Here is a 27,965-nt window from a genome sequence, read left to right as displayed (position 1 = left end):
GGAAAGTTGAGGGACTCTGAAAACAAGGATGTGGAAAAGTAATTTCATTAGTTGGCTGTGAGTAATAGGAACAAACAAAACATCAGTAACTTGAAGATGGATGTGTGTCTGTCTACCATAAATGTACGGGGCTGGTTTGGTGGCTCTGCTCCTCCGAGTCCTCAGGGACACAGGGTTTCTCTAGCTTGATACTCGGCCATTACTAGTGGTGGGTCTCGGACACATGGTCTAAGATGTGTCTGTGCCTCAGGCAGAAACATAGAGGAGAGAAAAGACAAAGAGCCTGTACCATTTAAGGAAAGCTCCCGATGCACTTGACTCATCTCCCTGCAGCGGAGACTAGGTAGGCAGCCTTTATAGTAGGTAAACATGTGTGTGCCCAGTTACATTTCGACTACTCTGAAGGAAGACACAAGGTACTACAGATGGACTATATCTTCCCCAGGAGATCTGAGTAAACATCACAGAGAGCAGGTATAAGCTGAATGACCACGTGGCATATAGTCAAGAATTAATTGTGGCCTTGGATTTAAGACTTTGATTCCATAATTTATAACAAAAATTAAAGGCACAAGACAAGAGTTACTGATAGTAAAGGATGTATTTTGAGTAGTCGCTTATGTGTTTGTTTCACTGTAATCTGTACAGGAGACGTGCACATCAAGGAATGCTTTAAAAAAAATTTTTTTTAATGTTTATTTATAATTGAGAGAGAGAGCATGAGTGGAGGAGGGGTAGAGAGAGGTAGACACAGAATCCTAAGCAGGTTCCAGGCTCTGAGCTCTCAGCACAGAGCCCGACGCAGGCTCGAACTCATGAGTTGTGAGATCATGACCTGAGCTGATGTCGGACGCTTAACCGACTGAGCCACCCAGGCGCCCCATCAAGGAACGTTTTTAAGAAGAAACAGCATGCTTTTCTCATGAAATCGGTTGACTGGCAAGCAGTTTAATTCTAATGTGGGTTCAAGGTTAAATTCAGTCAACCATGTGAGTCTCTAACTTTCAAAAAGTAAGATAAAGGAGAATAAGTTGGGAAATAAAGGAGAAAAATATTCTCACTACTTTATGTTTATTTAATGCATGAGTATTGACAAAACACTTTGAGTTAGGGATATTTGACCTCATAGCAGCCCCAAAAGCTAGACAGATTTATGGATAAGAGCCTGAGAAATTAACAGACCGAGCCAGTGTCAGGCAACTTTTAAGAGATGGAGTTAAGACTGGACTATGCCCATGTCACAGCAAGTCCAAGTACTTTCTCCTGTCCCCAAAGACTTGTCATACTGGGTGAGGGAGCACGTTGGAGTATGGGTAAGAAAAGATATACCTCCTAAGTGCCTTTTTGGTAAAGCAGGCCATAGGAGGGGAGCATACATTATGATGTTTATAGCTGTTATTCTGTGATCATAGTTCTTAGAGAAATCTTTTATGGAATCTTCCATGGTGAGGGCTTTTCATTACTTAATTACTGCAGCAGAGCCAGCAGAGGCAGCAGACTGCCAGGGTCTACGGTCTCTCGACAAACAAGGGACAGCACACGCACAGGAAAGATGCTGTGGTCTACACTCTGCTGTCACTAAGCAACGAGAGCAGGTTTCTTTGTATTCGGAGTTATTCACCGAGCTGGGGGTGGGGGTGCTCCCAGAAGGCCCTTCAGAGCTGGACCTTATGGAGAGCTAGATTAAATGAAATTCGAGGATATTATGGCTGTTCTCACGGGATATCCATTTCCTGACGTGTGTCCCGCCTCTGCTATCGCAGCAGGTCACGTATGAGTGCAGCTGCCACTTGGCCTGATTCAGAATTTTTCACTCACAGGTTTAATTAAAATTTCTAGCGAGCACCATCTATCATTTCTCTTCTGTAATTTTTCTCTCTCACAGAGAAAAGCGTACTGCTCATTACCTCTTGTGTGTTTATACTGCCCATGTTTCTATAGGAAGAGATTCATAACCCCTTTAACAATTCATAGATTTTCACTGGGAGCATTAATGGAAAGGAAATCATACTTGTTGGTCTGTGCTTTTAATTAAAGATGTGTGGGTAAAGTCCCTGAGGTTTACTATTTAACTCAGTGTCATATATTATAAAATATAATGTTGTTGGGAATTATTTTATAAAATAATGTAACAAAGTAGTTACTACCTTGAGATGTCTAGATCCCCAGGTCTTTGCTTGTAGAAATGGGGGTTCATAGGCTAATTTCAGTTATATATCTCCCCCAATAGCAGGGGCACATGGGCTTACCAAATTATCAGGCCTCAGGTCAAATTAGTATAATAATTGTTTCTGTTTTTTGTTTTTAAACTATTTTTTCAACGTTTATTATTTTCACACACACACACACACACACACACACACACACACACACAGCGTGAACAGGGGAGGGGCAGAGAGAGAGGGAGACACCGAATCTGATGCAGGTTCCAGGCTCCAGGCTCCAGGCTCCAGGCTCTGAGCTGTCAGCACAGAGCCCGACACAGGGCTCAAACTCACAGACTGCAAGATGGTGACCCCACCTGAAGTCGGACGCTCAACCGACTGAGCCACCCAGGTGCCCCTGTTTCTTTATACTAACCAGTTCATGTCCTAAGTAGAACAGCTTTGTTTTTGATTAACTAGAATGGAATGAAGTTATTTCTTAATGAGTGAAGTTTGAAGACAGACTTTCTCAGCACGAGATGTAAAAGGATGTTGATTTTAGAATAATCTACGCAATGTAGCCCTGGTACTGTTATGTCATTTTGAGTAAGCCATGCAAGTACTGTGAGAATGAATTTTCTCGTCTGTACAAAGGGGATCAGTGACATCTGTCACAGATTTGTTGGGAGAACTAAAGAGCGCACCTGGCCCAGTAACTAGCATACAGTAGTCTCTGTTTGAAAGCTCAACAAAGTCAAGACTCGGTCAATCTGGGTCAAGCCAGCTTGGGCAAGCCATGACATCATTTCAGAGCTCCTGACTCATCTGGGAAAAAAAGGGGAAAGCACTGGATTGCTCATCTCTAAGACACTCTCTAGGTTAGATAGTTTCTATTGCTTACCACCCAGTCGAGACTTCCCCTGCCATATATGAACATGCATGAACATACATGTATACACAAATAGTGTCGTCTGTCATGACACCGGTCTTGTCTATTTCCTTGTCTATAAAATCTATATAGAAATATCTGCTTTCCAGAGTATACGGAAAGTGCCTGGCATATATGAAAAATTGTTTAGACTCAATGGCAGCTCAAAGCAGTCCATTCAACTCTTCCTACACTACACGCAAGGTTTTCTGGGTTCTTCACCATCCTGGTCATACTCTCTGGGTACATGCCACATTGTCCATATCCTTCCTCTATGGCTTGGAAACCAAACCAGTCCTGCACACATGTTCTCATAAGTGGCCTAGATTCTCTGCCTATCTTCGATCTCTACTCTTATGTAAGGACCTTTAACCTTCATTTCTGACACCTCTCTCTTGATAGTCTTTCTACCTGGTTTTCTCACCTAGTTGTTGACTCTGTAAGGTCTGAGGTCATGGGTTAGATTCATTTGTAGACCAGTTTGCGTCTTCTGGCACGGCCACAGAAAGCTCTGTAAACCTGACATAACAGGCAAAAGCCCACGCTTCCATTGCAAAGACATCCTCACTCTTAGAGAACAAAAAGGGGGAAAAGTAGTGAAAACTCCAAAATTTCTCTACCACACTCCAAATGCTTCATCTCCATGAATTCTGAATGCCAAGGACAGCTTGTTTGACCTGTGTGAGCCACTGCTGTATTGTCATCTGAGTCCAACCTACTCCATGTATCATAGGTTCATGATTCACAACACCATTGCTGAGGGAAAAAACAAAGCAAAACAAAAAAAAAAAAAAACCCACAGCACGCAGAAAGTACATCCTCATGGGCTGCATGAACAAAGAAGGTCAGTGGCACAAAGCATTTGGAACTCTACCATCTCCTCTGTTTCCCTTCATCCTGAGTGGGTGGATCTTCCACCTTCTTTTAGACTCTCACCTAGCTTCCCTGACTCATTCTGACACATTATCCTCATTGGAAACTATTTTCCCATACGCCCGACACATTCACACTGTATCAGGTCTGTGCACCACCAGAAAGTGCCAGATGGTACTGAATCACCAGCTGCTTAATATTCGAGAACAATATTATATACAGAGCAGAACAATGTACGTGCTGATTAAAGGACTTTGCTAATGTCTTGGGAATCAGGGAATGCCCCAGTCACCTCCACAGCTGTGCCTTGACAATTTGTATGGATTACCAGCTTCTCTGGGGACTGTTTGCTGCTGTGTCTCCACCTTTACTTTTGCTACTGTACCTGCGGAACTTGGGAGTTTTAGCTCTGAGCTTTCTGCCATTCAAAGTACTGGATGATGTGTCACTTTCACTGGAAGGGTTGTTAGCCTCCCGAGTGCCGAGTGCCGCTCTTCAGGATGGAGTCTATAGGAACATAACTACAAAAACAAACAAGCTATCAACATAGATGATTTTACTTTTAAGGAGGAATTGGCATTATAGTTCTGGAAGATGTCAACATGCTAGCACATCTGGGGGTTGCTGTTATGCTATGAGTTATATGAAGTGATGTGAGTTGATTCTGCACATAAAGAAGTACAATACATAACAAGGCAGACCTCCTCTCAGGTAAGTCCTGCAAAAGGACTTAATTTTCCATGAAAGTGTTGGTTAAAAACTAAAGCAAAGCAAACCAACAACCAACCAAACAACAAACCCACTGTTGCTGCGGCCATCTCAAAATAGCATAAAGTATTCCTGATTATGTCTCATAGTTATGTTAAGACAATCACATTGTCTTGCCAGAACCTCATTTCTGAAAACCAATTGCATTTAAATCAGTTGGTTTAAAAAAAATGTGAAAAGGAGAATTTTATCTGAGGTGTCACCATCAATCTTTATTATTTTTTAAATAATTTGCTGGATAGAAATACTGGTAAAGATTACTGTGAATGCCCTGAACTGGGTTTTGAAGATTAACCAAGAAGACTGGCCATAGATCTCATCACTTAATAAGTCACGGTATGTCTATTTCTCTGTGTACTCATATAGCAGTAGGTTATCACTTGTCTATTATGTGAAAGGATCTGTGTTCAATAATAGTAATTTAGAGTTGGTATTAATAATAATCACATCTCTAGATATATCTTGAACATCTTGCTGAGGTGCTAGAAGATAATCAGTAATATAGGACAATGATGATTCTAACTGTATGTACCACTAATTTCTATGAATATTGGCTTTGCATGGAAATATTGTTCATGAAAATAGACAAAAATAGATTCCCACCTTTCTCACTGAAGTCACAAAATTGATCACATAATAGAACACAAATGTGTTCTCAGGGTTGGTAGGCTGCAAACTGGTATCGCCTTTAGTGCCAGACATCATTGAATAGCCTTCTCCATAGCTCTTTGGCATTTTCCATTCTATCTTTGAGTGCTTATCGAAAAGAAGTGAGAAAAGTCTTCTAAAACTACTCAAAACTTTATTCTCATAGTCATGACCCTACAGATTCTCAACTATAGCTGAATATTAGAATCACCTGGGGACCTTTAAGAAAATAGTCTCTAGATCAATGGAACAGAATAGAAAATTCAGAAATGGCCTGACAACTATATGGTCAACTAATCCTCAACAAAGCAGGGAAGAATATCCGATGGAAAAAAGACCCTCTCTTCAACAAATGGTGTTGGGAAAACTGGACAGTGACATGCAGAAGAATGAGACTGGACCACTTTCTCACACCATACACAAAAATAAATTCAAAGTGGGTGAAAGATCTAAATGTGACCCAGGAAGCCATCAAAATCCTACAGGAGAACACAGACAGCAACCTCTTTGACCTTGGCCAGAGAGACTTGACTTTTTACCAGATAGGTCACCAAAGGAAAGGGAAACAAAAGCAAACATGAACTATTGGGACTTCATCAAAATAAAAATCTGCACAGCAAAGGAAACAATCAACAAAAGTAAAAGGCAGCTAAGGAATGGGGGAAGATATTTGCAAATGTCATATCTGATAAAGGGTTAACATCCAAAATCTATAAAGAACTTATCAAACTCAACACCCCCCCCCAAAAAAAAGAACCCAGTTAAGAAATGGGCAGAAGACATGAACAGATACTTTTCCAAAGAAGACATCTAGATGGCTAATAGACACATGAAAAGATGTTCAACTTCACTCATCATCAGAGAATTACAAATCAAAACCACAATGAGATACCACCTGACACCTGTCAGAATGGCTAAAATTACTAACAACACAAGAAACAACAGTTGTTGTTGAGGATGTAGAGAAAGGGGAGCTCTCTTGCACTGTTGGTGTGGATGCAAACTGGTGCAGCCACTCTGGAGAACAGTATGGAGGTTCCTCAAGAAACTAAAAATAGAACTACCCTATGATCCAGCAATTGCACGTTAGGTATTTGCCCAAAGGATACAAAAATTCAGATTTGAAGGGATACATGCATCCCGATGTTTATAGCAGCACTATCAACTAATAGCCAAACTGTGGGGAGAGCCCAAATATCCATTGATTGGTGAATAGATAGAAAAGATGTGGTATATATATAAATGGAATATTACTCAGCCATCAAAAATAATGAAATCTTGCCATTTGCAATGATATGGATAGAGCTAGAATGTATTTTGCTAAACTAAATAGGTCAGTCAGAGGAAGACAAATACTATATGATTTCATTCATATGTGGAATTTAAGAAACAAAACAGATGAACATATAGGAAGGTGGGGGAAGAGAAGAGAGGGAAACAAACCACATGAGACTCTTAACAACAGAGAACAAATTAAGGATTGATGGAGGGAGGTGGGTTGGGAGGTAGGCTAGATGGGTGATGGGTACTAAGGAGGGCACTTGTTACGATGAGTACTGGGTGTTGTATGTAAGTGATGAGTCGCTGAATTTTACTTCTGAAACCAATATTACACTGTATGTTAACTAAAGTTTAAATTTTAAAAAAAGAAAGAAAACTACTCTTGTAAGAAATTCTGGTTTAAATAGGGACCGTGCTTAGTAATCTGCATTTTAATGCGTCAAGGTAATTGCTTTCATTTACCCACATGAATTATATTTACTTAACACCATCAAATGAGCATAAGCTATTCTTAAAATTTATAGAATATATTTGTAGCACATATCTGTCTTTGGTGAGAGAGAATAGAAATTAAGATGAGATTCCTCATGTCAAAAAACTCACAGACTTTGAGCTCTCTGAAATATATAACATGAATCCCACTTCCATAGCTTATTACACTGTGTGAGTCTGGCCAAGTTGTCCAACCTCTCTGATCCTTGACAGTTAAACTGCAAAGGGAGAAAGCTAATACCTTCCCACAAGGTTGTTAAAAGTATTAAATGAGATAAAGTGCTCAATAGAAAATGACTGGCATTTTTGCATGTCTGCTATCACTATTATAAACTGCACGTATATCACTTATGCAATAATATGCAATAAATGCAACTTATGTACATATAATATAACGATATGTATATCGTGTATGTATATGGAATGTCCACATGTACACCTAACATTTGTTACTCTCACATAGAGAAACAAATATTCTGGAGTGAAAAGTAGATTTATTCGAAAAAAAGCAATTTCATAATTTTAAGCCCAATAAGTGAAAAAAAGGCAATAGTGAGAAACATTGGAAGAAAACATGTTTACCCTGTTGTTCCAATAGATTTAAACAATGCAGCACTAAAATTTTAAATGTGGGATGATCATGTGCTTATATGCTGCTGCCACCTAGTGTCTAGATTCCATAACTGCAATTTTTGCTACTTGTTTCATTGACTGGTATTTGAGGTTCGAAAACAGTTTGGTTCCTTGCTAGTCATTTTGAAACAGATGTTAAATAATGTTGAGATGTGTCTGTGGGGATTTAGTTGTTCCCATTCCCTTTTTAAGTATGTAATTGTGAAGAGCTGCTGGCCCAAGCGGAATGGGTTACCGACTTCTTGCTGGTCATGTGATTTGTCTGTCTTTAAAGTGTCAGAGTGCCTCTACAATATGAAAGGGTGTATGTTGCCTCAATTCTGCATTTTAACAAGGGGTTGCTTCCCTGAAGGAAAAGTTAATGTTGCCACCACTATTATGTCCTGTATTATTCCTACAGTAAATACTATTTTGTGTGCCTTGCATATTAATCTCATGTGAGTAAAAGCAGCAGTAAAAAGAGAGCCTAAGTGTCAGGAGAAACAAGAAATTATGGCTGAGGTTGAGTGTGTAATTAAATGATTAATGTGTGTTTGTGTGTGTGTGTGTGTGTGTGTGTGTGTGTGTGTGTGTGTGTGTTTTCCCCAGGAATGGTTTTGCAGTAAAATTCTTGTCATGCCAATCCCTTGCTTAGAACCTGTCAGTGACCTTTGTTATCTCATGTGCATAGAGAGGGATTCCGGTTCCTCTTATCCTTGGTCACTTCTTACCTCACTGGCTGTATCTCCTAGCAGTCTCTTTCTCATCTCTCTCACACTCAGCTATGGGAGTTGTGAACTACTCAGTGTTATATACAGATCATGCTGCTTTACGTTTCTGTCCCTTTGCACTGCTTTTCCTGACACCTGGGAGGTCCTTCTATCCCTTCTTTATCTAGAAAAATCTCAAGAGAGTGCTCTTTGAGACTCAGATTACTTCTCCAAGAAATATTCACAAGAACACTTGCCCCTCAAAGACTAGGCTGAAGGTATTTCCAGTAGGTGCTCATAGCATCCTTTAGAAACCTTTACCAGAGCAAGCTTGAGAAAGGTTATGTGGGAGATGATTGAAATTATGTTAGAATAAAAGGAATTTAAGATAAGACATGGTACACACAGAGGAGACTTATTTTTGCTCCAGAGTGTCAAAGAACACAGAAATAAAACAGCCTCTACAAATGTATCCCAAGGGAGGAGTAAAAATAACATGAGAACCTAGACAACAACAAGGCTGCAACAAAGGTGAGACGACATCCTAACAGAAATGGCTTCCATCAGAGGTCAAATAGTCTCTGAATGAAAAGCAAAGACAGATCAGGTGACATTAAACCCCCTTCCTGACCTCTTACCAATTTCGGAGAGACACAGAAGCAAAAGGGAAGGTTTGAGATTTAAGAATGGGGAAGGTGAAGGATGGTTTGAGATGGTGAAGGTCTGAGAGGCTGGGTAATGGAGTTTTGTGCAGCTGTGCAAAGGGCTAGAAAAGATGGAGAAGGAGCATTCACTAAACGAACTAGGCAAGGAAGGAAGAGGCGAGGGTTTTAGGTGCGATGTTGTTCTTCCAAGATCACTGCCAGCTTGGTGTTGATGGATAGTACACCTCAGCTGGAAGACCCCGTGCTGAGGCTTCAAGACGTCAGATGGTCATGCTTCTAATACGTACTTTAGAAGCTAATGGGCAAAATATGAGTACCCACCTCCATTAAATGATTTGTATTAATCATGTGCCAAAGGAGAGAGGGGAGATCTAAAATCTTGAGGCTGCTAATATGACTTTAATATTAATTTCAAAATTTTCGTTTTTATCTTGCCACAGAAGTTTGTTAGACGCTAGGGAGCACGAATCAGAAAGGACAGGAAAGAGCTTTGGGTGGCCTCAAAAGATATCGGAAGCAGCAAAAGGGGACACTGAAGACAAAAGAAGGAAGGAGCCAGTTACACTACTGTCAGCTTGCCTGCAGAGGACCCATACGTCAGATAAGGGAATGGCTTCAGGCTGTCAACCCGGTGACATCTGTTGTTAGCAAGTAGGAATGGAGTCTGCATGCAAGGCCCTGACGTAAACAAGCACACTGGAGATTTAGCTGAATTTGAATCAGAGTATTAGGAAGTATAGATTCTACTTGTCAGTGAGGAGTAGATACTGTTGCTCCTCTATCATTGAAGTTAGAGTATAAGGGACACAGGAAAGTGCGTATCCAAAAAAGCATGGTTTCTTGTTGACATGCAGAGATATATAGATGCTGGAAAGTTCCTGAAATATATGAAGATGTTTGTACAAACAGGAACATATCATCACATCACGTGCATTGGGTGGTTGAAGAGAGAAAAGGACGTGGCCGAGGGACCCACATGGCTGAAGATGTGTTCTGTGAACTCTGTCATGAGAAAATTCACATTCTTAGAGTAGGACTAAACAAAAAGATAGTTACTCCATTGTGTCAGCCAGGCCCTCATTAGGCAAATGATATCCCTCTAGTAAGAGTTGAGGGAAATAAATACATGGGAAAATGGGAATAGATGTGTATATATTTAGATGAGATGGAATACACTTATGTAAATTATTTCTCTATTTATGTGTACATAACACACCCACTCCCCCATAATGGGCACTTATGAAAGACTTTAAAAAGCAAAATTGCAGAAATGAGAAAACAGGGATATAAAATTATAGAAACATAAAAGTAGAAGATGAACTGGTGAAAATTTTAGTGTAGACTTTGACATGAAAGGAACCAACATTCTTGGAGATGAAAGTAAATTTAAAAGCAAAGAAGGTCAATGTGGAAATTTGAGGAATTCATGTTTGAAAACGGTGAATTTGAGCTAGCAGTTTCTGGTGATAATTTTTAAGGCATTAGTTATGTGTGGCTTTTATCAAAAGAGTTTGTGCCTTCCTCCCTACTGGGACCTCTGGGTCGCCCTTGGAACAACAGACTCATTTGCAAGGGAGCATGTGACCTGTCCCTGAAGCAGGAATGCGTACAGTCTGTGATGAATTGTTTCATTTTTCTGGACTTATTTAAGGAGACTGGATAATCAGAAGTGATCTCCAAACTTCACCTACTCGTTGTGGAAAATGAAAGAAAGAAATAGAATATTCAGCAAAGAAAGATTTTTGGATCAGAAAAAGCACCATCTATTTGAAAGATGTGCAAAGAGTATGGCTGTGTGAAAGATAAAGACAAAGTTGTTTTGTTTTGTTTTTTAAGCCATATACTACTTGGCAATGAGAAAAGATGAAATCCTGCCATTTGCAACAACATGGATGGAACTGGAGGGTATTATTTTGAGTGAAATAAGTCAGTCAGCGAAAGACAGATGTCATATGTTTTCACTCATATGTAGAACTTGAGAAACTTAACAGAGGACCGTGGAGGGAGGGAAGGGGAAAAACCAGTTTCAAACAGAGAGACTCTTTAAGAGACTTTTAAATACAGAGAGCAAACTGAGGGTTGATAGGAGGGTCGAGGGGAGGGGGAAATGTGTGATGGGAATTGAGGAGGGTGCTTGTTGGGATGAGCACGGGGTGTTGTACGTAAGCGATGAATCACGGGAATCTAGCCCCGAAGCCAAGAGCACACTGTATATACTGTATGTCAACTAACTTGACAATAAATTGTATTTAAAAAATAAAGATAAATGCCATATACAAAAGTAATGTTTTAAAATTTTACTTTAATGTTCATTTATTTTTGAGACAGAGAGAGACGGATCGTGCGCGGGGGAGGAGTAGAGAGCAAGGGAGACAGAATCTGAAGCAGGCTCTGGGCTCCAAGCCGTAGGCAGAGGGCCCAACGCGGGGCTTGAACTCACAAACCATGAGATCGTGACCTGAGCTGAAGTTGGACGCTTAACCGAGCCACTCAGGCGCCCCTACAAAAGTAATTTTTATGTGTATATTGATAAGTGGGATTGGTTTATATTATTCTTCTATATTCTTGAACTGTTTAAATAGCATAAGAAACTGACTTAGAGGAAGAGGAACATTTCTGTGCCTTAGAGAAGATTTTGGGAGCCAATTAGGATTATAGAGAATTCAGCGATTAAGCTATGGAAAGTGTCTGGCATTTTATTAGAGTGTAGCGAGAAATAGGAGGAACAAAGAGTCATGATCTTGGAATGAAAGTTTCTGGAAGAGAAATGCTGAGATTTATAATTGTTCAAGACTCAGAAATATGGGAAAGGAGAGGATAAAACAAACTAAAAGAAAACAAAGCAAATAGCAGAGCTTTGCACTCCTAAGTTCATGTCATGGTCTTATCTGAGGATATTGTGATGATTTTATGTGATGTTGGGAGAGATCCAGATATGCATGATGTGAAAATAATTTGAACAGTGACTTTAGAGGATAAAATGAAATGATGTTGGAAAGGATTTTGTAAACTACAAAGGACTATTAAAATGTTAGAAAACATATTTGAGATCAGGTAGCCAGTTTGTGCCTAAGGTCTGAATGTTCAGAAAAAAATGTAATCATTCATTTTGCAGTGATTTCAGGTCAAATTACATCCTTATATCAGGACGTATATGAGAGCCTGCCAGCTATTTTGCGAAAAAGAAGGTTTTCATAGCAATAAAATAATTTTCTGGATGCTTAAGGATATATTTTTTCCTATGCTTTGGAATTTTTTTTTTCTTTTTGCTTTTGTTTTCTTGAGTACCAGAACTGAATATTTTAAATTGAATTTTCATTTTTATAAAGAAATACAGGTATATAGGCAACAAAATGGTGCTTTAAGATTTATGATCCCAAATTGCAAGCCTGCCCCTTCCCGTGTCCCCTCTTTCCACTCATTTTTTTCTCCTGAGTTCTCCCAGAGGCAACTCGTTTCACCCTTTCTAGCTGTTTCTTCTTTTATTTATCTCCAAGTTTCTAAATTATAAAATTATGCTGGTCTGTCTTAGTTTTTACACTGTCAGCATTTTTCTATGGAATACTCACAAACCCAGCAAAGCAAGAGTAGGAAGATGATGATTTAGTAGTCGCATGCCTTCCCATCACCCCACCACACACATATGGACTCCCCTTCCTCTTGTTTGCCAGGCATCATCGATGATACCAATATTGGTCAAATCAGTATTCAGTATTTACTTTATAACAATCATGAGGGTGTCTGGGTGGCTCAGCCGGTTGAACGTCTGACTCTTGATTTCGGCTCAGGTCATGATCCCAGGGTCGTGAGATTGAGCCCCATGTTAGGCTCCACCTGAGCCTACTTAAGATTCTCTCTCTCTCTCTGTCTCTCTCTCTCTCTCTCTTTCTCTCTCTCTTTCTCTCTCTCCGCCCCTCTCCCCCACTCACATGTGCTCTCTCACTCTCTCTCTCTCAAAACAAAACAAAACAAAACAAAACAAAACAAAACAAAAATCATGTCAATATTGTAGTGTGCTGTGATTACTTTTCCTTTTCTTTTTACTTAACCATTTCTCTTTTCCTAAGTAGGACTAAGGAGCCCTTACCAGATCCCCTTAGAGAATTGTAAAACCTGTCACAATGGTGTCATAGGCAGATATACTGGCTAAGCTAGGGGTTTCGTTTCTGGTCCCTCCATGTCTCTCCTGCCCCACGTTGACCTCACAGTGTCGTCTGAGATTTTAATTTGCTCTTATGTTGGATTAACTGTTTCCTGGATCACATGTCTTTTGTGGATTACTCCCTTATTTTCTTAGGGGTCATCATGAGAAAATGTATAGTCATTCACATATTGATTGAACATATATATTTATTGAACATATATTATGAAATAAGCACTATTCAAAGAGCTAAAGATACATCAGAGAAAAACACAGATGAACCCTGACTCCCTCGAAGACCTTTATGTTACTCTGTGAGTGCTTGTGTGTGTGTGGTTGGGGGAAGTTTAGGGTTGCCAGATTAAATACAGATAATCTACTTAATATCAGGCAAACAACAAATATTTTTTAATATATTATTTTCCAAATATTTTAAGGGACATACTTATACCTAGAGAATGTTTGTTGTTTATCTGACTCTCAAATTTAACTGGGTTTGTTGTATTTTTATATCACAAATCTGGCAACTTTGATTGGGAATCTTTATATTGTATAGATAATAATTTATAGACAATAAACATAATAAATATGTAAGTTATAGAGCTTGCTAGAAAGTGATTAGTGCCATGCTCGGGTGGGGAAGGAAGAGTAGGGCAGGATAAGGCAGATTGAGGGTGCCAGGAGCAGAGACTCCAATGTTAAAAGGGTGGTTAGGGTAAGCCTCTTTGAGGAGGTGAGACAGTGTCAAGGGCGTGAAGGAGGTGAGGGGTTAGCTTTGCAGTTATCTGGGCAAAATGTCTTCTGAACAGAAGGAACACCAAGTCAAGAGCATGCCTGAAGTGGCCTTCTAGTGTTTGAGAAATAGCAAGGAGGCCAATAGGCTGTGACAGAGAATGGGAGCGGCCTGTGGGAGGACATGAAGTCAGAGAGATAACAGGAGTCCAAATCACATGGGAACGTAGACGGCATTGGAAGCACTCTGGAGTTTATGCCCAGTGAAATGGGGAGCCACACAGCGTTTTGAGTGGAGTTGTAACATACAGTAACTTCTGTTTTAACAAGATGCCTCTAGTTTCTCTGTTGAGAACGTACTGAGGGGCAAGGGCAGAAGCAGGAGGAGCAGTTGGAGGGTTATTACAGTAATCCAGGTAAGATGGAGAAAATTTGGATTTAGGAATGGAGATGGGGAGAACAGTTGGGTTCAGGATGAAGTTTTCCTCTAACATTATATTGTGAGAAATTTCAAACATACATAGAATACCTACCCACAGAACGACCATCTGGGTTCTATAATGAGCACTTTGCTGCCTTTGCTTTATCATGTATTTACCCATCTCTCCATTTGGTTCCTGTAACATTCCCTAGCCTGGAGCATCTCTGATTCAATTTCCGCAAAGATAAACCTTCAGTGTCCTGCTGAGATGACACAGTCATTTACACTATGGGATACTGTCACAGGCATAGCAAATCTGAGGTGGGGTGCAGTAAATCTAACCAGTCCTTAGACTGGCGTTCAACCAATTCTCCTTTTTTCAGCTGCACATCTCTCCTCACCTGATGGAAGTACCTGGTGATTCTAAAACCTGAATTTCCTATACTTTCAAGGCATGGTTTGACTTGCTTCTTTTGGGCAAGCTGTCATTTCAGGCTTTGAGTTTCAACTCTCTCCACTCTTAGTTGGTTACAATTCATCCCTCTGTTTTCCATCCTCTAAAAATGTGTTGGCCTTTCTTCTCTACTGTAATATCCTCTCAATTTCCCTTTGTCCTGTGACTTTAGCACATTTTTATTCCTTGCCTTTCCTTTGAATGGGGCTTTGAGAAGAAAGAGACTCATGTTTTCAAATATTTTGTCGATATAAAAGATCTAACTGTATTTATTAATACTTTGTTTTCCATTTTTCTACCAATATACTAAAGATCCATTAAAAACAGTAGCAAAGTAATAGTTTTTCCAGTGTCTGCATTACAGACGCTGTTGTTGCCTTTCAGGACCCAGGAGGACACCGGGTTGGGAACCACTGAAGTGTATCATTGTCACGAAAAAGACTGTGCTGTCTTTGGCTGTCTTGGTGCTGTTGGGTTTTGGTATCAGTGTTTCGATGAAAGAATGAGAACTCAGACTGAATCAGACAGACTTGAACCCGTTTGATCAGTGGAAGGAATGGGTTTTCATTGCCCCTTGGAGCCCAGCTCCCCTTGCCGAAGGTGTTGCGTCTTTGGGGTGGATGAAGTCTAGTTTCAGTTGGGCACATACCAGCTATGAATCCTTCCTCTAGCCAGCTCTTTCCTTTCCACCACCAGCATTTTTGCCTCGTTGCTTTCATTGTGCTGAGTGTTCCATAAAATATTTATCATAACTTTGCCTTTCCTGTCTGAAATGGTGCTGTAGACTGGTAATTAGATTGCAGCTAAGCCTTCTTAATTTCATTTAGTGCAGATCTGGGAAAATGGAGACCTTACATAACAAGTCGATAAGAACTGACAGGCAGTTGGCAGTAAGTACTCCTACACATATTTCCAAGCAGATGCAAATGGAACATTCTGCCAGTCGATCGTTACATTCATCTGCAAGCTGCTCTTCTCATGTTTGCTTCCAGAAAGAAGCTACTGAGTCTCATTTGTCTACAACGAGCAGGGGAAGTGAACTATTCATTTTCCTTCTCCCAGAGGGAAACAACAAAAGCAAGCCAAAAATTTTTTTCTGGCCAGCCCCAATAGCCAGACTCAAGGCCCCGTTCATGTTGGAGGATGGTTTGTCACCATTGTCACTGAGTGGTTTAGCCTTCAAATGAGGGTTTGAGGATTGTTATTCTCCTTAATGTATGATTTTGTTACTTACTGAAGACAACAGATCACAAAACTGGGAATCTAAAGACTCGGGCTGTGTTCTTGCTGTGTGTCTGTGAGCCACCTACCTAACCTCTCTGAGGTTCCATTTGTGCAATGGGAACAGTAATACTAGCCTGCAGAACAACTGGGCAGGTGTGATAAAATGAAATAACTTAAGAGAAAGTACTTTGCAGACTGTCAGGGGTCTCTCCCATAGAGTTTCCTTTTATAGTGTGGAACCAACAGCCAAGCACTCTGGTGTACTTAATTTCAACATTTTTGTATGGGTGAAACATCAGGTTCAAATGCAAATAAATTCTCCTAACCACATATTAAAACACCTTCTCTTTTCTGGTGCCAGGTACGTTTAGAGTTGAGCGATATGATCATCAATGGCGACACCATAACACATATTCTTAGAAAAAAGAAGTGTTGTCCATGGAAATAGTCTAGATAAGAAGCCAGACAGTCATGACCCCTGGCAAAGCCCCTTTAGGGCATATAGTTAAGTGGTAATGTGTATTATCTTTGCGGTCAAAGATACTCAGGTTCCAATCTAAACTTTGTCAACTCCTAGCTAGGTGACTTTGGGAGATTTACTTAACCTTTCTGGAACTGCCATTTTCTCATCTGTAGGTGTGGGTAGTAATGTAAACCACTTAGAGCTGTTGCAGGTATTACCTGAAATGAAGCCTATAAGAAGCTCACCATCATCATTGCAATAACATTATTATTATTTTAATAATAATTTTAATAACAAAAGCAATGGCAGGCTACTATTGAATATCATGTGCCAGGTGACGTTGCTACATGCTAACATATATTTATCCAAAAAACTCTATATTAGAAACATTCTACAGATGAGCAAGGGAGGCACAGAGAGATTAAATGATACCTTAGAGTTATACAGATAGTTGGTGGTGACCACATCTCTCTGAAGCTTAATCTAAGAAAAAGGCATAAAAGATTATTAGGAAGATAGAAGTGAGATAACACCTATGAAAAATGTTTTGTAAACAACAAAGTGGTAATTCTAGAAGCTTGTCTATTTGAGGAGTATTTAACCATTTATAATTTCAAATAGCTAGAGAGGTTGAGATGAATCCCCAACCTTTGACAAGGAAGTCTACATAGGGCATCTGTGGTAAACAGAGCCTCACTTGCCCTATTACCAGGTGACCTTATCACTTACCTTGAAGATGCAGGTAGCAGGCTTTCAACATGGCGGACTAGCGACTGAACACCTGCCACTTTTCTCCTCCATGTGTCCATGTACCTTAGGCAGCCAGCTGAATTCCCAGTCGCCCAATTTTGAGCATATGCCATTTCAGGATAATACCAGTTGATGACAGAGCCTGTTGTCCTATAAATTAATTTAACACTCTTTCTCTGGAGAGCAGATGACTGCGTTCTAAACACAATATTTTCACTCAAGTTATGATGGCTTGTAAAAACACACAGTGAACGGGGTTGACAAGGAGGTATTAGGAAGCATATGATATCCCAGGAGGCTGAACTGATTTGAATTTAGGTGGCTTACTCCTCTAGGCAGTCAGTGTCAGAGATGGTTGTCTCTTAAAGGGATGGCTGTGGTGGAGAAGAGCAGTTAACAGATTGGGTAGAAATAGGAGCCATTGTGGTCAGTTACGTGGGGAAGGGCTTAATGAGAGCTGGAGTTATGCTGAGAGACCCAAGCATTTTAACACTCAAACATGAATAGAGAAAAAGGAGGGGCTGCAATTTGTAGTGAGTAATTTGTTACTATAGTGAGTGATATTTCCAAAACATGCATTCCAAATGTAATGAGAACTTGTGAAGGGCAATAATGAAGACAATGGTATACTTGATTTTGGAATCATTTGGGAGATTTTCTTCTCTCTTCCATTTCCCTTCTCCTTTCTCTCTCTCCTTCCATTGCTCTGATTCTCAATTCACCCTCCCTCTCTCCTGTATGATCCCTGTTACTTTGGGTCTTTGACCCAAAATGTATCTTTCTCTCAAAGGAATTCTCTAAGCAGTGGTTAAGGTGGATTATCATTCACATCCTGGTGTTTTTCAGACTCTCCCTCATAAAGACCAATCATTTTCATCTTTTCCTTTTTTTCTTTCCTGTAAATAAGTTATGTGTTCTACATATCACACACTACAATTGTTGTCCGGTGTACAAAGCTGAATAGGATGTGACCTTTTAGAGAGGTCACAGGGAATTAGAGAAATATGGACAAGAAAATAGGCAACAAAATATGACAGGTTCTATGCCTGAAGTTTGTGAAGGAAAATCTCAAGGTCCAAAAGAAGTAATCTAAAGGTTGGAGAGTACAAAAATATTCCATAAAGGCAGTGATGCCCGGGTGGAGCATTAGTAGGCATTAACATTGCTTATGCATTCATTAAACAAACATTTATTGAGTGCCCATTGTGTTGTTGGCACTGTACTCAGCCCTCAGGGCATGAATTTAGTAAGGAATAACCTTGCCGGGCACTCAACACATATTTATTGAATGGCCATAGGAAGGGACTCACTTTAATTCACCTGGTGAATGTGGATGTAGAAAGGCATGAAATCTTTAGGGGATTCCAAGGAGTCCAGAAATTTTGCGGGTTATGCAATTTGGAGTGTAGGTATGGGCACAGACAAGTAGGGCCACACAGTAGCTGCATCATTGTGCAATGCACAACCTACACAACGGTATGTGGTCTTTAAGGCGGAATGAGAAAGAAGGTGGGGAAGGACCAGTAGCTGAACCATGAAGTGCTTTGTGTGTCAGGCTAGTTGTTCTCATAGCGGGATGGGGAGGGGCAGAGGTAGGACAGGGGGTATCAGAATTGCTGACAAATGGTTTCTTCAAATTATGTATGCTTCTGCCCACCCTCAAGATGCAGATTCTGCCCTGGTCCCACACACCTGTACACACACACCTGCATTCACACCACTGCTCTTTCAGAATCTTTGCCACAGACTTCTTGTGCTCATGAGAATGAGTCATATTCTTCAGGTGAGCTGGAGCTAAAAATGGCTGAGAAACACCACAGACAATGGAGACCCATGCACAGGTTCTTAAGCAAGGCCGTAGCATGATCAGATTTTCCCTTTGGAATGGCCACTCTGGCCCTGAAGTAAAGGCTAGATTGGTGAAGTGTGAGAGAGGATGAGGGCATCCTGCTAGGAAGCTTTCACATCCTCAGGGGCTGATGACCTTGGTATACAGAGAATATGACATATATTCCTCTCCCCCAGTTTTCAAGGTCACAAACACAAGATTCAAATCTGAATGAAAGAGATTTGTCAGTGTTTTGCTGAGAAGGTGGAGACGCCTGAAACTTTTCATAGGAATTATGATTTAGGACAGATGTGAACATTCACGCAGATCTGTGCCGGGCAATTGATGAAATCAAGCTACCAAATATGAATATGAAGCATTTACCTTTATTTATTTATTTAAAAGTTTTAAATGTGTTTTAAATTTATTTTTGGGACAGAGAGAGACAGAGCATGAGCAGGGGGAAGGCAGAGAGAGAGGGAGACACAGAATCCGAGGCAGGCTCCAGACTCTGAGCTGTCAGCACAGAGCCTGACGCGGGGCTCGAACTCATGGATGGTGAGATCATGACCTAAGCTGAAGTCGGACGCTAAACCGACTGAGCCACCCAGGCGCCCCAGAAGCATTTAACTTTAAATTATGTTTATTAAAAGACATGTCCTGCTCTTGTTTATTTTTGTTTATGATTTATATAATATAGCTATAGATAGCTTGGCCATCTTGACAACAAATGCATCACCAATAAATCCATATTATTTTCTGGCTCTGTTACATGGCCATTTCTTTTTCATTTAGTCAAACGTATGATTTTCTGTGATTTACATAGATATCAGCTGTGCCTTATCCGCAAAACACGAGTTGATGTATTTCTGTTTCGAAAGACTAGTGTCCGCAGGAAGAAAAACATACTTTTCTTGCTTTAAGTTCCTTAAGACCTATACATGATGTGATTCCAGAATGTCTCTCCAAGCTATAAGATTAGGGAAAAGAAAATCTCCTTTCTGAAATCCTATTACGTCATAAGAGCCAGAGCACTGGACCCCTTATACCGCAGTGATCACAGCGTTTGTACGGAGCGGTTGATTAATCATTTCTACAACTTTAAAATTTTCCATTGTGATCTAACTTAATATGGGAGAATTAATGTATTTCCTTTCAACCCATTTTTTCCCTTTGAATTAGTATGTGGATGAACCACAGAACTTTTTGGTTATAATTTTTTTTCCCTACAGTGTTAGGAAAGTAAGATTGAAAGGTGGTGCTAGAAAGCAGGCTTTAGGCTGCATATTGTAACCTAACAAAACGTGCATTGCATCCGAAAAAACAAAGCGAGGACTTTCCTGACGTGTCACAAACCATTGCTGGGTCAATATGTTAAGTGATTCACCCACCTTTAAATATAGGATTCATCTTTAGAGTAATAGTCTGGGGAGGAGTATAGCTCTCCAACTGTCAGGCTGTGTACGAGATGGGGAATAAAGAAGTGATTTCTAGTGTGGCCCTGGGGAGCCTCCTGGGTGACCCTCTGTCTGCCTGTGGAATGAGAGCATTGCCAGTGACCTCAGTGTTTCTTTTTATCTTTCTTATTTTAACAAGGCATATCTGTAGATTACCTGGCACAGAGTGGGTGCTCTACTATTATGACTGTGTCATCTAAGGAGAAAAAGTTCCCTTTTGCTGGCACGTAGGAAGAGGCCTCATTAGAAAACAACACATAATTAAGCATTATGATGGGAAAAGGCATAAAGCAAAATGCCCTTGACACGAATGGAAATGTTTTCTCCCATTACCAAATTACTAAAAACAAAAACAAAAACATACCTTTGAGGCATTCTGGCTCTTGTCTTGGGCAAGGAATGTATGTCACTCATAGACATCAAAGAAGAAAATATTCAGGGCACCTGGGTGGCTCAGTCAGTTAAGGGTCTGACTTCGGCTCAGGTCATGATCTCGTTTTGTGAGTTTGAGCCCTGCATTGGGCTCTGTGCTGACAGGTCAGAGCTCGAAGCCTGGAGCTTGCTTTGGATTCTGTGTCTCCCTCTTTCTCTGCCCCTCCCCCACCCTCTCTCTCAAAAATAAACAAACATTAAAAATACATAAATAAATAAATAAATAAATAAATAAATAAATAAAATATTTACAGTATCTGCAACAGTCCAGATCTGCTTAAACTTCATGAAGGCCACTGGGAGAAATGTTGAGACAGATTTTTGTTACTGTTTTGGGGTCTTTCCCCCCCGCCCCCTTCAGCATTGAGAGATGTTGCTAAGTTGTGCTACGTTGGTGATGAATCTTCTTCACCTTCTTCACTTTTGGTAGGATCATAGGCACCGTGAGGAATGAGGCAGGTTGTAAAAACTAGGAAGAGCCAGAGTAGGCCTGATGGGGCAACATACGGCTTTGCAACATATAGTATTGGAGATTTGTAGCAATTCTTTTTCTTTGCTTGAGAAGAAAGGCCACAAACAGCAGCATGGATGACCACTATTAAATACTCAGTTCACTTGTGATGCTACCAGTCAAGAGGAGTTATCTTTTGGAACGGAGAACACAAAATTGTTCCACATTGTGAAGCATCATAAGTAAAGGAGCTGTAACCGAACAGAGAATCAAAGTCTAGTCCTACTTATGCCGACAGATGCCTGGCTATAAGTGTATTCTATCCTATTACCTGCACTTGACACATGTTTATTTCTAAAGTAATTAGGGCCACTACAGTATAATCTTCTGAAATTAAATTTGATGTTTATATAGGGTTTATTAGAACATAGCCCCATAAATCATTTTATGCGAGCACTTGATTTGCTTAAGCTGCTTGTTACTATTTCTGACACTGATAATTCCTTGTTTGTGCTAAATTTCACTTGTAAGTAACTAAGCAGGTATGAAAATCCACACTGAAGAGCTTAACGGAGTCAGTGGGTGTGGCAGAATGGGAAAATGGGTCTTGTCCCAGATTTGTGCTGTGATCTTGCCCAGGTGGTTTAAGAGCAGCACTTCTCAGAGCATCAGTGTTGCCATCTGTAAAATGGAGTAATGCTGAAAATGACATCATCAGTTAGGCAAAGTTAAGTAGAGCCTGTGGAAGTATATATGAAAAAGAGTATTAATATCACAATATTGATACCGTTCTGAGCTTACATATGGGAGATTAAAAAAAATGAGAAGCACATCATCACTCTTTTTGGAGAGCTCGCATGTTATTAAAAGAAGCACACAAGTAAATTAGCAATTAAAGTAGACTAAAACAATTGAAATCATGTGTCATCTAAACAGCATACAGCAAGGAAGCATTCACTTATCTGGTAAGGTGGATGATTGTTGGAAATTTTTCAGGTGGAGGTGACGTTTGAATTGATGTTTGCGGTCCAGGTAAGTAGGGAGGGCAAGACAGAAAAGACACTCCACATTTAGGGGCAAATATGCAAAAGCATGGAAGAAAGGCTGTGTTGTCTGGGAACATAGAACTAAAATAATTCACGAGTCCCAGAGCTCAGGGAAGGACAGGTGAGGCTGACAGGAGTGGTCTTGGTGAATAATGTATGCAAACAAAGGGAATTGAATATTAGCCTGTAGGAGAGAGGGAGCTAGTGAAGGCATTTAGGCAGAAGACAATCAAACAGGCATTTATGGAAGTCCCTTTGGTGGGAATGGACTTACTAAATGGATCAGACTCCCCCAAGGCTAGAGGCAGTGAGATCCTCTGCACGCAGCAAAGCTTAAAAGTAGGCAGAAGAAAACAGAACCCTGAAAAGAGGCAGAGAAAGTACGAGAGAGGTAACAGGAGGTCCAGTAAAGAGTCTTGTCACAGAGAATAAAGGAGTAGGGAGTTTCCTGGAAGGAATGGTCAATACTATTAGATACCTCAGTATCTGATAAGATCAAGACAGATAAGGATTAAGGACCATCCTTTGGATTCAACAATCCCGGAAGCCACGATTCTCTTCACTGTGCAGTCAGTTAAGAGGTGGGGGCAGAAGCAACGTGTAGTGGGTCAGACAGTGACTAGGAAGTTGGAAATGAAGACATCACGTGTAAACTTACCAGAAAGCTCAGAGGTAAGGCAAAGATAGGAGAACAAAGTAGCCTGGGATGGAAGGAGCAGTTTTGCTTTGTACGAGAGTGGGAGAGGCTTGGGGATAAGGACCATTATACAATAAGTTGGAGAGAGAGGTGAGTGATGTGATGTCTGATAGGAGCTTCTGCATAGTGGTAACGGGAATTAGGATATATGGGGAGGAGTTGACTTTGGACAGAGGGACTTCTTTCTGTGATGAGGAAAGTGGAGAAAAGGGTAAATATAGGCTGGAGTAAATAAGCCGGTGGAGGTGCTGAGAGAGAAAACCATGTCTGATGACATGCTAGATGCCATCCATAGAATGATGAGGACAGAGATGAGTGGCGCGTTTGATAATATTAGGAGGAACAGGAAATGCCGCTGACCAAAACCAAAAAGCAAAAGGATCAATTGACTGCAACTGACCTAATGTCACCCATTCCTGAGATGAAAAGAGTTCTTCCAGAAGGAGCTCAGTGGCTCTGCCCTGATTCTGAAGGAAGATTATACACTTCAACCAAGGCTGGGGTTTTGTAGGGCAAGCACTGGGTGGGGAGGGAGGGGGGAGCTGAGAGTAGTTTGGTTTATAGCAGGTTAATTTGCTTTTAGGTTAAACAGTAGGGGTTTGGTTTATGGAGATGGGGATGGGTGTTTTCTTTCCTTTTTTCTTTTTCTTGAGACTTAGCACAAACTAAGGTAAGGCATGGAATTTAAATCTCTATAATCAAGGATGTAAATGCTTATGGCCATGAAATCTTAACCCCATGCCTGAAACTGTTGTTCAGTTTGACCACTGGCCTTCTTGGAGAATTACAGCTTGCTGATTAGTTATTGAAATGATATGAGGGAGGGGGTGGGCAGAAATTTAATCCCTATGTTAGTCACATTCAGTATAACTCTGCTTCATGTTGGATCCACTACGCATGCGTGGATTTATTAAAGAATCTGCGAGAAGGGTTCGTACCTAAATGACCTTATATGCCAGGCGGAAAAACATTTCTTTCACTGTTTTCCAGCGTTAGCTAATTGTTTAAAAGCTATACTGACTGGTAGCTCTTTCTGGTTGAAATCGTCAGCTCACAGGCAAGTGAATTTGGGCATTCTGCCAGGCATTCATACCAAGGATGTTTAGAGGAAAACTCTTCAATGTAATTTGTAGGGCTGGGGGGTGGGGTATGCCACAACTTCAACAATATGCCAAGCTGTTCTCTAGAACAGTGGCAGAAAGGGTCAGAGTACTGTTTTGATGCCCGCCTTTGTACTTTTTGTCCCAGCCACTCCAAGTTTTGGAAGCAGGCAGTAGAGGCACACACAGGAGTTTGTGGGCATGGAACTAGGTCAGTCAAATTATAAAAGCCTTGATGGATTTTGCTTTACAAAGAACTGTTGGTGGGACAAGTATTAGACTGGAGTCAGGAAATCCAGATTCTAGTCTAAGCAAATCACACCAAAGATCTGGGCCTCAGGATCTTCATCAGAAAAACCGAGAACACGGTACCACTGGCAGGACCCGGGAAGGCAAAATGGTTACAGCTGAATCCTGACTCCTTTTGTCTGCTTTATGTCACAGGGATTCCCATTGAGGTTTTAATGAATAGATTCTGATGCTAAAATAGGTTTAAAACTTCTCGCTAGATGTTTCTGAAGGTCCTTTCTATTCTAATTCTATTCTTAATTATAATTCTAATTCTCTAAATGAGAATAACCAGTCGAGTTACATTTAACTTCATTTTCTTAGGAGTCTTATGGTTTCTATGGATATCCAGCACATTTTTGTTAACTTTCCACAATATTTGAAACTGCTTCATGTCAACCACATGAATCAGGATTTCTTAGCTGGAGTCCATGGATGGATTTCTGGGAGTCTGTGAACCCCCTAAACACACATGCAAATTTTGTGGATACAGACATCTGAAAAGAGAGTCCAGAATTTCCATCAGATTCTCAACAGGTGAATGAAAGCAGTAAGTATATGTCATCTTCCACTTGATGGGAGTCAAAAAAACTCCCGATCTCAAACTGACACAGCAAGAGGAATTCAAATAGATTTTACAGGCTCTGCAATGTAAGTGACTCCCCAAATCTCCTCACCCAACTATCTGTCCTTCCCAAGACTACACTGCCAGTATGTATTCTTAACATCACGGGCATGGAACAGAGTCAGCAGGATCTCTGATTATGGAGCAACATCTCCCCTTTATCTTACATTTTCTGATATTTGAAAAAAGCCAAGATAAACGTCTTTGGCTCTTCATGCCAGACATCTACAGCTCTGACATGTTTTTATTGATAAAAAGAACCATATATTCTTCACTTTTTCAATATGTAGCCTGTTACCTGGAAATCTAGATGTGACATAGGCCTGAAGGTAAGTTTGTTTTTTTTTTTTTTAAAGATGTATTCTAAAGTAATTAGAAAGAATAAGAGTAAAGGAAAATATAAATGTTTGGCCATTCAACAACATCTTGCCTTGAAGGGCTCAGTGACTGGAGAAGACTTCAGTTTTTCTGAGTGCATTTCCTTTCCATTTCGCATTGAGCATTTGTGTGATTATTAACAGTTATTTTCAAGAGAGACATTTCCATAGTCTTTTGAGTCCTCGTTCAGAGGGGAATAACTTGGTGGGAAGAATGAAGCACTTATCGGGGACAGTGGGCAGAAAACGGGGGAAGTGATGAGGCTGTAATGGAACATCAGATGTCAGACAGAAGCCTCTATACACATCCAGCCAAACAAGGGATTATACATAAACCCGGATTCCCATAGCAGGGCAAAGCTGGGTCCTGGGGATGTGTACCCATGATCCACTTGCATGGGAAAAACAAAGCTTCTTTCACATACTGTATGCTAACTCAGGCACTGTGCACCAAGTAGGAAAACAATGGGGCATAAAAAAACAAGACAGAAAACAGTAACAGTGCTAAAAATGAAAGTTGGTTTAAGATACTGTAAGAATTCTCAGAATTTAATCCTTTTGCTCTTCTTTCATTTCAGATGCTGCACAACAAACATGTCATGGTCCGTGTGGGAGGAGGATGGGAAACTTTTGCAGGGTATTTGTTGAAACACGACCCCTGCCGGATGCTGCAGATCTCCCGTGTGGATGGCAAAACATCCCCCATCCAGAGCAAATCTCCAACTCTTAAGGACATGAATCCAGATAATTACCTGGTCGTCTCTGCCAATTATAAGGCTAAGAAGGAGATTAAGTAAAACTAGTTGGTCACTTCAAGGGGACTCTTCCTAATGGCCTGTACCCATTTCTCCAGTGTAGTTAGTTAGTTTAGTTCACATGCTCTGACAATTACTTTGGAAAAAGGCGTAACAGCCAGAAAGATGTCATTATTATTGAAAAATGTTCAAAGAGTAGCACTATTTATTTCGATGCTTCTGTAGAAGATGACCAATTAAAAGAAATTCTAGGCTCAGATTTAAACTAGAAAAATTGTAGGCAAATTATTATTTCTTGATATGTGAACACAGGATTTAGTACACAGTACTAGAAGTACAATTCTAGCTAGAGATAAAAACTATTAGAAGAAAATACTTAGGATTTATAGATAAGTCAACAGAAAGTGCCTGCTTTATGTCTACAAAGTAAAAGCACCCCAGACATTTTTATAATTGCAGGATTTTTAAGCTAATTTTTAAAAAGTGACAATTAGTGTGATAACGTGCTACTAAAAATATTCAACAGCACTACAAATAAGTACACAGTGTTCATAACCGTAACACTTTACTAGAAAGGCCACTTCAGAAAAGTTTACATTCACTTGGAAGATTGCCTTAAAGTTTATTCCTTATCTATGACCAAATATCTGGGGTACTTTTGGAAGTTTTCAGTACACCCCTTAGAGAATTGCTTATGAAGTGTTTCACACATTCCTAAGCACATGGCTGTGTTGAGACCAACTTCGTGTATTTCACACACATAAGCTGACATACGTTTATAATTTGACAGAATAAATTGTACAGTCCAATGTTCATTGACTTCATGTTATTTTAAAGCATTTTCTTATGAAAATATACCTTTAGTTAATCCTACTTTGCTATGCTGTCTAGTAAAGTAAATTCACTGTAGCTGATGTTACAGACGTATGTATACCCTTGTATACCTAGGACAGGGCTGTTGTGTACCCATAAACAGCAAACTATTGTCCTCACTGATTCAAGAATTAAAAAGATAAATTAAAAAAATTATGTCTCTATATTAGTGCTTCATTCTGAAATAAAAATAATCTTCAAATGGCAACTTTCCCTCAGAGTTCTAGAAAGAGTCGCATTAGGGTTCCCTAGTGCTTCTTCACTTTTGAGTGTTAGCATTGTTTGCTCCCCTTAGCAGAAAAACAAAATATTATCATAGGTAATCCCTTAACTGCCACCTTGAGTTTAATAAGTATAGGCAGAGTTAATTTGTCACTCCCTCATTCTTCTACGATAAAAAAATCCACCTCTCCTGCTCCAGAAAGTCAGGAAATATCTCAATTTGTCACATGACTGATTTAGTCAAAGTACACACAACCTGTTCATTGTGAAGTTTAGTGGTACTAGAAATGGGGTTGTAATTATGCTGGGAAAAAACAATTAAAATTAAAGTTTTATCAGAGATAAAATCACCTTGGAACAGTAATAATTGCAATATCTTTTAAAATACAGACATTGAGTGATTTGACTTTTATGTTACTAAACTAATGTTAGCACTGAATTTCTCTATATAGTAATTGGCAATAGTATTTTCCTCAAAACTTTCTCCTGTGCTTAATTTCTTCCCACA

At 40.1% G+C, this 27,965-nt stretch overlaps 1 protein-coding gene across 5 annotated transcripts in view; it reads left to right on the top strand.

Annotated features, from left to right (window-relative positions):
- GAS2 (growth arrest specific 2) overlaps positions 1-27,399 on the top strand; it is a 129,598-nt gene extending 102,199 nt beyond the window's left edge. For all 5 annotated transcript variants that reach the window (XM_040495605.1, XM_040495602.1, XM_040495604.1 and 2 more), the window contains exon 8: positions 26,186-27,399. In XM_040495605.1, coding sequence (XP_040351539.1) covers positions 26,186-26,404 — 219 coding nt within the window. In that variant the 3' untranslated portion in view covers positions 26,405-27,399. The remainder of the gene's footprint in view (positions 1-26,185) is intronic.
- The last annotated feature ends 566 nt before the right edge of the window (positions 27,400-27,965 follow it).

The sequence above is a fragment of the Herpailurus yagouaroundi genome, unplaced genomic scaffold (assembly GCF_014898765.1).
Source record: "Herpailurus yagouaroundi ecotype Mexico unplaced genomic scaffold, PumYag 187, whole genome shotgun sequence".
Taxonomy (NCBI): Eukaryota; Metazoa; Chordata; class Mammalia; order Carnivora; family Felidae; genus Herpailurus; species Herpailurus yagouaroundi.
This window is presented reverse-complemented; position numbering and strand designations above follow the sequence as displayed.